Genomic DNA, 11,931 nt, shown 5'->3' with positions numbered 1-11,931 from the left:
ATCTTAGAATTGTTTCTCTTATCACTGCACTTTATTACTGTGTTTTTGGAACAGGGCAAATTGTCATTCATTTTCCAGCTAGTTGTAATTTTTTTTTTTGCAGCATCTCAATAACATGTGCCTGCAACATGTTGCCTGTAGTTTTAGAAAGAAATGCGAGGAGGAGAATATTAGAACATTCCCATTGTTTTAAGCGATGCACAAGAAATTAACAGGGTCGTTTATATTTGAATGTTTTATTCCTTTTCTCCTAGCTTTTCGAAACGTCTTCCAAGTGATTGATTACAGTATTGTCATTTAAGTTACTATGAATTTAGGATTGTAAAATTGAGGAAAACTAAACAATAAAGATATCAAACTGATCAGTGTTTCATGTGTATTCTCTACAGACAAACTGGAACCGATTGTTAGTATTTTTGGGAACATGACATCAAGCCAACATGTTCAGGAGCAGCCATGAAATATAGCAGTGTTCAGAGCCGTGCCCTAATGATTACAACTTTACGGGTTCAGTCTTCCAGAAAAGATTAAAAAAATCACAGAGAGTAAAAAGCATTGGTAAAGCCAGCAGGTCTAGGTTTAATGTATTAACACGTGCGCCGCTGCTGCTGCTGCTGCACTGCCTTTATGCCTTATACAGTTAGTGTTGTTAATAAAAAAACTTACATTATATGGAAAGAATAATTAAAGAGTCTCGACGACTCGTGCTCGTGACTGCCTGACTGGTGCTGACTCTCTGACAGTCTGTGATCTGATCTGACTCCTCGTGTCGTGTCGCGTGTCGTCTCGTCTCGTCTCGTGTCTGTCGAGTGCCGACTCTCGTGTGGCACTGGCAGCAGCAGGCGCACTGGCGCGGTGACGTGGTGCGCCGACAGCGTAGGAAGGGCCAATCACTACTGCAGGGCTTCACATTGCCGCAGTGTGATTGGCCATACGCGGCACCATGAGTCATCATGATGACCATGCTGCTGCTGCCCTGCGCGCGCGGTGAAAGACTCAGCCAATCCTGGCGCTGCATTACCAGTGCCACTGCGCCAGCAGCGCCAGGATTGGCTTAAGAGCAGGGTTACTCCCTGCCCATAATGAGACCCGGGGGGCTGCATCATGAGACGCACCCTCGGGTCCCAGTCGCCGCTGAAGTCGATGGGTGCTATAGATACAGCACACACACGTGTGCGCATGTTCGGGCCAGGATTCAACAATAAAGCCCAAAACGTGACATGCGCAGTGAATTGAATCAATGTCTGCTGCGCTATTCCGACGTCAGCGGCAGCCCCGCCCCCACACACACCCACCCATGGACGGCGAGTGAGTGCGCGGCGCGCGCTCGCTTGTAACTTCAGTCAGTCACTACTAGTGCACTGCGCTGCATTTATTGCAATTTGCAATTTATTGGGGAATTATAATTTATTATTTTGTGTGACTGTGCGTGGGGCAACGCCCCAACGCCCCCAATGGACGCCCCGCCACTGAATTATAGTACTTTGTTTTTGTGAGGCGCACACCTCGTGCTGATGTATTAAAGGTGCTGGCATGTAATGATGAAAGAAAAGAAGCACTGTGGAAAGAAGTAGTTGCCTGGGATCACACAGTGTGGTCAAGTGGAAGCTAGGATTGATGCAAGGTTCCTGGTTTCACTTTGTCCCGTTTGGACACTACATTGTTATTTCTTTCTCTTGCCCATTTTAGATGAAAGCCAAAAGCTTTGTGTTAAATTATTTGAGGTGATATATCAGTGCACTGTGTCCAGTACTTCCGGGCTAATCATGTTTCACAAGGATTGGTGGTAGTACTGTTTGGGGAGTGTGATGTTTTAATGCACAAATTAAAATGAAAACCACAGCACCCATCCTTGGTCAGAATCCAAAATGGTCGCACACTGCTGACCTACCTGCGTGTTACCCCAAAGAACTGTGGTCCCTGTAGTCAGCGTCGGCGAGTACACCTATGCTCGTGTCGTGAGTGCAAGTGTGAATAGCGTTAGCCATCCCTGGACACGTGTTTCGAGGTTGTTGCCTCTCGTCAGCAGGGAGTAGGAAAGAATGCAGGGTTGCTGTGTAGGCTGCTAAAATCATTATCAGGTATGTACCTCTCGTACCCATCCTTGGTCAGTTCACTGAGACCATTTGCTCCATGTAGATTCATCCACCCATCTAACTATGTATGCATTCATTCAGCCATGCCCATCCCTCCATTCAATGATTAGCCAAGCTTCAATATTTTAAAAACGTGTTGTAAAACGCACCATATTTTAGATTCGCTTCGGAAATTCTTTGGAAGAAGAACCTCCCCTAACCCCTTTTGCAGTGGCCGGGCAGGCTGGCTTCTCTTCCAGTGGCGGTGCGTCCATTGGGGGCATTGGGGCGTAGCCCCCCCGCCCGTAGCTCCCGCCCGTAGCTCCCTCGGCGTTTCTAAACTTACTTCAAAGACGCCGAGGGAGAACCAACTGACAATCATGTCAGTCAGCATGACGTCGCACCGCCCACCCCCTTCAGAGTCTGAAGGGGGTGGGCGGTCCGGCGTCATGTTGACTGACATGATTGTCAGACCAGGGGGCAGGGGCAACAGGCAGCAGCACAAGTGCGCATGAGTGGGGAAGGTGAGCGAATTTTCACCCGTGCCCAGTCATGCGCACTTGTGTTTGCACTGGCTTGCGCATGCCCATTAGGAGCCCCTCGGTCTCCTAATGGGCAGGCGGCGGGCATAGCGTAAGCTGTGCCCTCAGCCAATCCTGGCGCTGCTGGCAGCGCCAGGGTTGGCTGAGAGGGGTTGGCAGGCCCCTCCAGTGCCGTTCGTGAAGGCGCCAAGCCCAAGGGGAGCAGAGGTCTGAGAGGTGGCGTGGACCGGCTGTGAGGTAAGTTTAGTTTTTTATTTAATATTTCATTCCCCCCCCCGTGCGCGATCCCCCCCGCGAGCCGCGACTGGTCTGTGGTATTCATTGTCCGGACTTTATCAGTAAATTAAAATTATAATTTCCAGCCTCTGGCTCATGGTCCAAAGGTTTCTAGAAAGAACGGAAATGAAGATAATTACCTGTGCAGTTAAAGCCTAAGGAGATAACTATGCAGAGGTGTCTCTCATTTAGCATTTCTTTTCCTTAAATTTCACGCAGAGCAGAGTACACTTTATTCAATAAGCACGCCTTTGCAGCAACCAGTGCTTTTGTGTTTTAACTCTGTAACTCACAGCGCCAGTGATGCAAGGGTTAGTGTGCAACGGGCGCATGTTTTCGTTTCCTTGAATGGGCGCTCGTGCGTAATTGGTTTTCCCAGCACCGCCATAACCAGTGGACATTTTTAAATAGCTTAGTTAGCTATTAAGACTGTGATAAGGCTGACGCTAAAGCTGTCATGCGTTCAATGTTCAATGACAGCAATTTGTTAATTGTTATGGCTTACAAATTGCGTTTTTATTGGTACGCGACGTTTGGCCCTGGTTTTAATCACGTATCGACTTTTTAGGTCTCGGGACCATCCGGTCGGCAGACCGGAAGTCCGGAGATTTAATGTCATTGAGAAGAGGGGCTTGCACCCGCCCCTCTTCGCTCCTGTTCTCCATTGGCTGGCCTCTTAAATGCTGGCCAGCCACTGGAGAAGAGGTCCAGTCACTCCGTTGAAGCCCCGTCTTTTTCGGATCGGGGGGCGTGTTTTTTGCGAGAAGTCTCAGGGAGGAGACAACAGCAAAACACGCCCCCAGATCCGAAAATGAGGCTCCCTTTCTCCGAGGCATTTTCGCTGTGCCTCGGAGAAAGGCGGTGGTGTCCCGGCGTTGCTCCCTCACCTGATCTCCTTCGTACTCCCACGCTGGCTCCTGCGTGGTGTCTCCGGTCTTGCTGTTTCACCGGAAGTAGATCTCGCCCGCCGTCCCGTGTTCTGTTCAGCCTCTTCCAGAGTATCATTCCTCGCACCTCCTTACATCGCTCCCCGCGGAACCTTAGAGAGCCGCTGCGGCCGGTGTGTTTGGGCGGCTATGGCCCTGAAGAGGATTCAGAAGGTGAGAGTGGAATCAGGGCAGCGGAGCGTTTTAGGAATCCTGCTGTTGTCAGTCGTTTGCCACCGTTGCACGCACTAATGCGTGGTGTCTCCGGTCTTGCTGTTTCGCCGGAAGTAGATCTCGCCCGCCGTCCCGTGTTCTGTTCAGCCTCTTCCAGAGTATCATTCCTCGCACCTCCTTACATCGCTCCCCGCGGAACCTTAGAGAGCCGCTGCGGCCGGCAATAGGTTGAACGAGCAAGGTTTAAACTTTTAGGGGTACTGGATTACTGTTTTAGCACTGACAGACCATACATGTATACTCTATGCAACGCCCACTTGGAAAGCGTCGCCAGAGAACAGCATCTCATTCTGCCTTTAGACTACTGCAAATGCTACCGGGCACCGAAGTGGAAACGCTCTTGAGAGCTTGTGCATATATGTTTCAATGTCGTTTGATATAACGTGTTATGTTTCAGTGCCGTTTGTTATATAACATGGTGTGTTCAGTGCCGTTTGTTATAACGTGATGTGTTTCAGTGCCGCTTGTTATACCGTGACGTGTTTCAGTGTCGTTTGTTATAACGTGATGTGTTTCAGTGCCGTTTGTTATAGCGTGATGTGGTTCAGTGTCGTTTGTTATAGCGTGACGTGTTTCAGTGTCGTCTGTTATAACTTGACGTGTTTCAGTGTCGTTTGTTATAACGTGATGTGTTTTAGTGTCGTTTGTTATAACGTGATGTTTCAGTGTCGTTTGTTATAACTTGATGCCCTTCTAAGCACTGAAGACGAGTGCGGACTGTTGTCCCGCATACACTGTCTAACTCTAAACCATATCTCTTCCCAGCACGGTAACAATCTGCCTCCCTTCACGTCTCCAGTTGGACACAGTGCACTCAGCCCGGTCATTATCCTTTTAATTTACACTCTGACTGTCCATGCGTACAAGAAGCACCCCGTATTTAGAACCTCACATGTCATGCAGGCGCCGCTGCATGCTATTTATGAAACCAGACTCATTCTGCAGCGCAAACCCACAAACAACTTCCGAGAGCACAGATCTATCTGTTCATAATAGTGTGCACAGCACCAGCTTCAATCGCTCGTAAAGGAGCTCTATCTAGTAACATGTTTGATAAAAATAATACACCTCAACATTCACGTGCGACGCAGGGTTTCTCCACATGTCGGAGGCTTTTAGGTTGGCACATGCAGGCCGCGGAAAATTACAGAAAGTGTGAGGTTAGGTGTCCGCTCTCACAGAAGTAACGGCAGGGGAAGGGTCGGGTGAATGCTCCGTCTGCACTGCACACCCAGACACCCAAACTAATCTTCTCCCAGCAACCATCCCCTCATTAGTTTGGTTTTCCCTGTAAAACAAACAGCTCTCCGTGAATGCATAGCACGTGTTCTAACTCTAAACCATATCTCTTCCTAGCACGGTAACAATCTGCCTCCCTTCACGTCTCCAGTTGGACACAGTGCACTCAGCCCGGTCATTATCCTTTTAATTTACACTCTGACTGTCCATGCGTACAAGAAGCACCCCGTATTTAGAACCTCACATGTCATGCAGGCGCCGCTGCATGCTATTTATGAAACCAGACTCATTCTGCAGCGCAAACCCACAAACAACTTCCGAGAGCACAGATCTATCTGTTCATAATAGTGTGCACAGCACCAGCTTCAATCGCTCGTAAAGGAGCTCTATCTAGTAACATGTTTGATAAAAATAATACACCTCAACATTCACGTGCGACGCAGGGTTTCTCCACATGTCGGAGGCTTTTAGGTTGGCACATGCAGGCCGCGGAAAGTTACAGAAAGTGTGAGGTTAGGTGTCCGCTCTCACAGAAGTAACGGCAGGGGAAGGGTCGGGTGAATGCTCCGTCTGCACTGCACACCCAGACACCCAAACTAATCTTCTCCCAGCAACCATCCCCTCATTAGTTTGGTTTTCCCTGTAAAACAAACAGCTCTCCGTGAATGCATAGCACTGGGGTAGGGAAGGAGAGCAGTCTCAAACCTACTCGTGGGAAGTGGTGTAGGCTGGTACCCCTAACTCGTTGGTAAATAAGAACACTACTCAATAAATCATTGTCCAGTCAGTGCCTTGTGCTTTTTCTTATGAAAGGGAATAGCACTTTATTACACACACATTACTAAATAGTACACATTAATTCCAAATGTATACAATCAGGTAGCTGCAAATGCCTTGGGTGACACGTTCAGGACAGTTCACACCCCAAACAAGCCATGAACCTATAATCACAATACCTTCACCTATTCTAGATACAATATGACAATATGTAAGGGGGTGTCATTATCAATAAAGCATGCCTACTTGCTTTGTCAGGGTGTCACCACAGGCCTTCTAAGTCGACAAAATAGAGAAACAAGCATTTACAATGCAATGGTCTCGGCATTGGTAAAGTTAGAGCTATTGGCATTGCTCATGACATTATTTTTGTTTATGTGTTTGTTTTTAAAACATTTAAAGAAAGGGCATTGTCATGAGCAATGCCAATAGTTCGAACTTTAACAATGCCGAGACCGTTGCATTGTAAATGCTTGTTTTTTCAGGGGGTTCTGGGGTGACTGTCCTCGAGCGTAGTCCGAGAATTTGTCAAACATTGGTACTCCGTGTATGTGTAAAATGACAAACTTTATTGTTTCTTGCTTGTGACTGTTTTTTTGTGTTTGTATAGTGTCATATTACTTTTGTCTTATGTCTGCATAAGCATGCTTTGAATGCAATCAATGTGCAGTTGATGAAGATCACATGTGTTTACACTTTTGCATGTGGTCAAACTTGGGATTATTCGCTGTTGTTGTGAACTTGTACAGCGACTGGCGCTATTTAAAACATGTTTTTGGGCTCGTGTACGCTTCTGTTCTGAAATGATGTATAACTTAAATATATGTATAATAGAAGCGCTCCAACCCCCAAGGGACGCCACAAAAACACAACCCTTGGACGCATACACAGTAATATAAGCACACACACATACAAGGCGCTATGAAAAACATTCCTATTTCTGGCTTCTTGTGCACACACACAGACGTTAAACATAGATAAAGAGCTGGGGTCAAATGCGCCGGTTCTGTTGTGAAATTATGATGTACATATTGTAATATAAGGACACCACCATCATAAAGCGCCTTTAAAAACATGTTTCTTCGCTCTTGTAACACAAGCGTCGGACGGATACACACGGGCCCCAGGGGTCCAACTCTTCGATTCTGAGATGAAGTTACAGTTTAAATATTCAGTAATATACGCACACCGATCTCCGTAAGAGAGTTGAGTATGTCACAATAGTGACCGCTGAGCCTTCCCCAAGGCGAGGTCGCCCCCACTCCTCTGCTCCTACCTGCTGCCTGTCAGCCTTGCTCCTACCTGCTGCCTGTCAGCCTTGCTCCTGCCTGCTGCCTGTAAGCCCCGTTCCTGCCCGCTGCCTGCATAGCCTTGCTCCGCTGCCTCGTTGCTGCCCTTGGGTCCCCTGCCGTCCACCGGACAACCCAGCCGCCGCAGAGCCGCCCTCAGAGCCCCTTCCCGCCACAGTCCACCGCCGACTCCGCCCCCCCCTGCCCATTGGCCGCCCCGCTCCCGCCACCGAGCTGACCCGCTCTCCCGGCTCCTCTCTTATGACGCCCCCTGAGCGACTGCGCAGCGGACGCGCGCAGCGGGAGCACCGAATGAGCGCCGAAGGTGCGCCAAAGGTAAGCCCGTCTGCGCCCGTCCGCGCCTGGACCGCGCCCAGCGCCAGGACCCCTGGCCCCCGCAGACCCCAGCCCACCCGCCGGACGTACGACGCCGCCACCCTCAACGCTCTCAACGCCGGCCGAATCCCAGGATGCTACCGAGCCACCCCGAGACGCACCCACAGACCCTTCTGCTGCAACGCCTGCAAGTTCACCTGCATCCGGACCAGCACTACTCCAGCACCAACCAAGACGTGCAACAGCAGCAGCCACCTGAAATGCATCCTGCTCAACACCCGCTCCATCCACAGACACGCCATCGAGCTCTGGGACCTGCTCGACACAACCTCACCAGACGTCGCCTTCCTCACAGAAACCTGGATGAACGCCTCTTCAGCGCCCGACATCGCCATAGCCATCCCAGACGGCTACAAGATCATCCGAAGGGACCGCATCAACCAGACCGGAGGAGGCATCGCCATCATCCACAGGAACACCATCCGCATCACGACCAACACCGATGACACCCTCGCACCCGCCGAGCACCTGCACTTCCAGGTCCACATCAACCCCAAGACCACACTCAGAGGCACCCTCATCTACAGACCCCTGGGACCACACACACAATTAAACGAAGACATCGCCGACTTCATCAGCCCGCACGCCCTCCTCTCCGCTGACTACATCCTCCTCGGGGACCTCAACTTCCACCTGGAGAACAACAACGACCGCAACACCACCACCCTGCTGGACAACCTCGCAAACCTGGGACTCAAGCAGCTGGTCACCACCCCCACCCACTACGCCGGACACACACTCGACCCCGTCTTCTCATCCAGCAAGGACATCGCCTTCAGCCACGCCACAGGACTCCACTGGACGGACCACAGCTGCGTCCACTTCAGCTTCAGAAGGACCACGATCCACCACCACCAGCAACAGGTTGCACGCAGAAGCTGGAACAAGATCACAGCCGACCAGCTCGCGACCTCCCTGAACATGAACCCTCCCACCAGAGCAACGAACCCAAGCCAGGCGGCCACCAACCTCGCGAAGTGGATCAGCAACTGCGCAGACGACCTCGCCCCTCGGAAGACCCCGCCTAGCAGACCCGGTAGCAAGAAAGCTCCATGGTTCACCGACGAACTCAAGAGCTCCAAGAAGAACTGCCGAGCCCTCGAGAGAACATGGCGCAGAGACCCAAAACCGGACAACATGACTGCCCTCAAGCTCACCACCCGTAAACACCACCAACTCATCCACGCCACCAAGAAAACCGCATTCAAGGAACGACTGGACAACAACGCACACAACAGCAAGGAACTCTTCAACATCGTTAAAGAGCTCTCCAACCCCAACGCCGGAAACAACGACATCACCCCTTCGCAAGACCTCTGCAACTCCCTTGCCTCCTACTTCCACAACAAGATCGCGGACATACACAACAGCTTCAGCACCCAACCAACGCACGCCACGACCGAACCACCGCCCCCCACCACCACCCTCCACGCCTGGACCCCGATCAGCACCGAAGACACCGTCCGCACGATGAACTCCATCCACTCCGGATCTCCTACCGACCCCTGCCCTCACCACATCTTCAACAAGGCCGACGCTGTCATCGCACCCCACCTGCGGGACATCATCAACACCTCCTTCGACACCGCCACCTTTCCGGAGAGCTGGAAGCACGCCGAACTCACCGCTTTACTGAAGGAGCCATCTGCCGACCCCACCGACCTCAAGAACTACCGCCCCATCTCGCTGCTCCCGTTTCCTGCAAAAGTCGTCGAGAAGACCGTCAACAAGCAGCTGGCCGCCTTCCTCGAGACGAACGGTTCCCTCGACCTCTAGCAGTCTGGCTTCCGGGCCAACCACAGCACCGAGACCGCCCTGATCGCAGCCACCGATGACATCCGAGCACTGCTTGACAACGGAGAAACAGCAGCCCTCATCCTCCTAGACCTCTCCGCGGCCTTCGACACTGTCTGCCACCGTACACTAGTGCAGCGACTCAGCAACGTCGGAATCCAGGAAAAGGCAATGGAGTGGATCACCTCCTTCCTCGCCGGAAGGACACAGAGAGTCCGCCTCCCCCCGTTCAGATCTGAAGCCACCAAAGTCATCTGCGGCGTTCCCCAAGGCTCCTCGCTCAGTCCAACCCTCTTCAACGTCTACATGAGCCCCCTCGCAGACATCGCACGCCAGCACAACCTCAACATCCTCTCCTACGCCGACGACACCCAGCTGATTCTCTCCCTCACCAACGACCCCGCCACCGCCAGAGCCAACCTTCACGAAGGGATGAAAGAGGTAGCCGTATGGATGAAGAACAGCCGCCTGAAACTGAACTCGGACAAGACGGACGTCCTCATCCTGGGATCCTCACCCTCCGCCTGGGACGACTCCTGGTGGCCCCCCCGCCCTAGGCAGCGCACCCATACCAACAGACCACGCACGCAACCTGGGCTTCATCCTGGACTCCTCCCTCTCCATGACCAGACAAGTCAACGCCGTCTCCTCGTCGTGCTTCAACACCCTGCGCATGCTACGTAAGATCTTCCGGTGGATCCCCACCGAGACCAGGAAGACGGTCACCCAGGCCCTCGTCACCAGCCGTCTGGACTACGGCAACTCCCTCTACGCCGGAACCACCGCCAAGCTCCAGAAGAGACTCCAGCGGATCCAGAACGCCTCAGCACGACTCATCCTGGACATCCCCCGTCGCAGCCACATCTCCGGACACCTGAGAGACCTGCACTGGCTCCCGGTCAACAAGAGAATCACCTTCCGACTCCTCACCCACGCACACAAAGCCCTACACAACCAAGGCCCAGGATACCTCAACAGCCGCCTCAACTTCTACGCTCCCAAACGCCAGCTTCGATCGACCGGCCACGCCCACACCGCCGTCCCCCGCATCTGAAGAGCCACCACAGGGGGACGGTCCTTCTCCTACCTCGCCGCCAAGACATGGAACTCCCTCCCGACCCACCTCCGCCTGACCCAGGACCACCTCGCCTTCAGGAGGCAACTCAAGACCTGGCTGTTCGAGCAGTAGCGGACCCCCCCCTCCCCCAGCGCCTTGAGACCCTCTGGGTGACTAGTGCGCTATATAAATGCTTGATTGATTGATTGAATAGGCGAAACGATTCCGTCTTTCGTAACACACTCAAACTGCATATATTTAATTTTTTTAAGCTGTAACAAGACACAAATAAAATGAAACGTTAATACTGTGTTAAAAACGGCAGGGAACCCACCTTCCAGGAGAGTGACTGGCAGATATTAAGATTTTGATGAAAATTGTCTTAAGTATGTATCATTCCCTGAAGTTTGGAAATGCAATTCGTACCTCCTTGATACTGAGCACCTTCAACACTAACTTTCGATATAAGTTTTTACGCCGCACCACTTTCAAATGTCACCAGCCGCCACTACTCTTCGTTTACCAGTCCGGCCCATCCCACCCTGTACATGTCACGCAACAAACACAGATCGAAAGTAAAACTGAGCGCTGCGTATAAATACTCGGGTTGCGTCAGAGAGAGAGGAGTTTCATCTCACCCTTCGGAGAGCGTGTCTTCACTCTAGCTGCGATGTCCCGTTATTTCAGTACCCAGGTAAGGGGCGGGTGCCTTACATTTCTTGGTTCCGGCGCCACTGCACCTGCTGCACTATTGATGGCGCAGCACCTGTTGTCATACTGAGTGGGTTAGTTAGTAAGTATATTAAAAACAGACTGAACTCAAGATATGAAGATTTGTTTACAGTGAAAAGCTGTTCTTCTGAGTGGTATCTACCAGTGCTTTAAATGGAAAAAGAGACGTGCCGGTACCCCCCAAATTGATTAGAGTGGGTCGTGGGGGTCTGGCAGGGGCGTGTCTGGGAACCCGGCTGCGAGGCAGGCATTTAACGATATCGGCATTTTCTTCTTCCATGTAAAGCGCCCTAGTGCGCTGCCTTCGGCCAAGTTCGGCTCATATGAGCAAGGCATAGCCAGTGCTTTTTTGCAGCTTTATAGCGCGAGCTTGGCCGGAGGACATTAAAGCGCTTTACACGAGATGCAAATGTTTAACACGAAAGGATAATTTTGTTTTAATGGCGTGGGGAGATTAAGTTAAGGACGTTGAGCCGACGCTTGGATGGGAGCACCCCTTGCCATACAAACAAAAAAAGTTGTATGTTTTCATTTAGAACTTGTGCTTCTCGTGAAAAGCGCTTTAATGCTCTCGTGTTGAGTTCGCGCTTTATA

General features: G+C 51.4%; 1 protein-coding gene across 2 annotated transcripts in view; it reads left to right on the top strand.

The window, feature by feature from the left end:
- Window positions 1–11,169: 11,169 nt before the first annotated feature.
- The window catches only part of LOC146797980 (avidin-like), a 122,991-nt gene continuing 122,229 nt past the window's right edge, over window positions 11,170–11,931 (top strand). The window contains exon 1 of one of the 2 annotated variants that reach the window (XM_085625205.1): window positions 11,170–11,299. In XM_085625205.1, coding sequence (XP_085481331.1) covers window positions 11,276–11,299 — 24 coding nt within the window. In that variant the 5' untranslated portion in view covers window positions 11,170–11,275. The remainder of the gene's footprint in view (window positions 11,300–11,931) is intronic. The other variant, XM_085625204.1, reaches the window with a different exon arrangement.

Source organism: Triturus cristatus, chromosome 9 (assembly GCF_964204655.1).
Source record: "Triturus cristatus chromosome 9, aTriCri1.1, whole genome shotgun sequence".
Lineage (NCBI taxonomy): Eukaryota > Metazoa > Chordata > Amphibia > Caudata > Salamandridae > Triturus > Triturus cristatus.
Note: the sequence above shows the minus strand (reverse complement) of the source record. Positions and strands in the feature narration are given on the sequence as shown.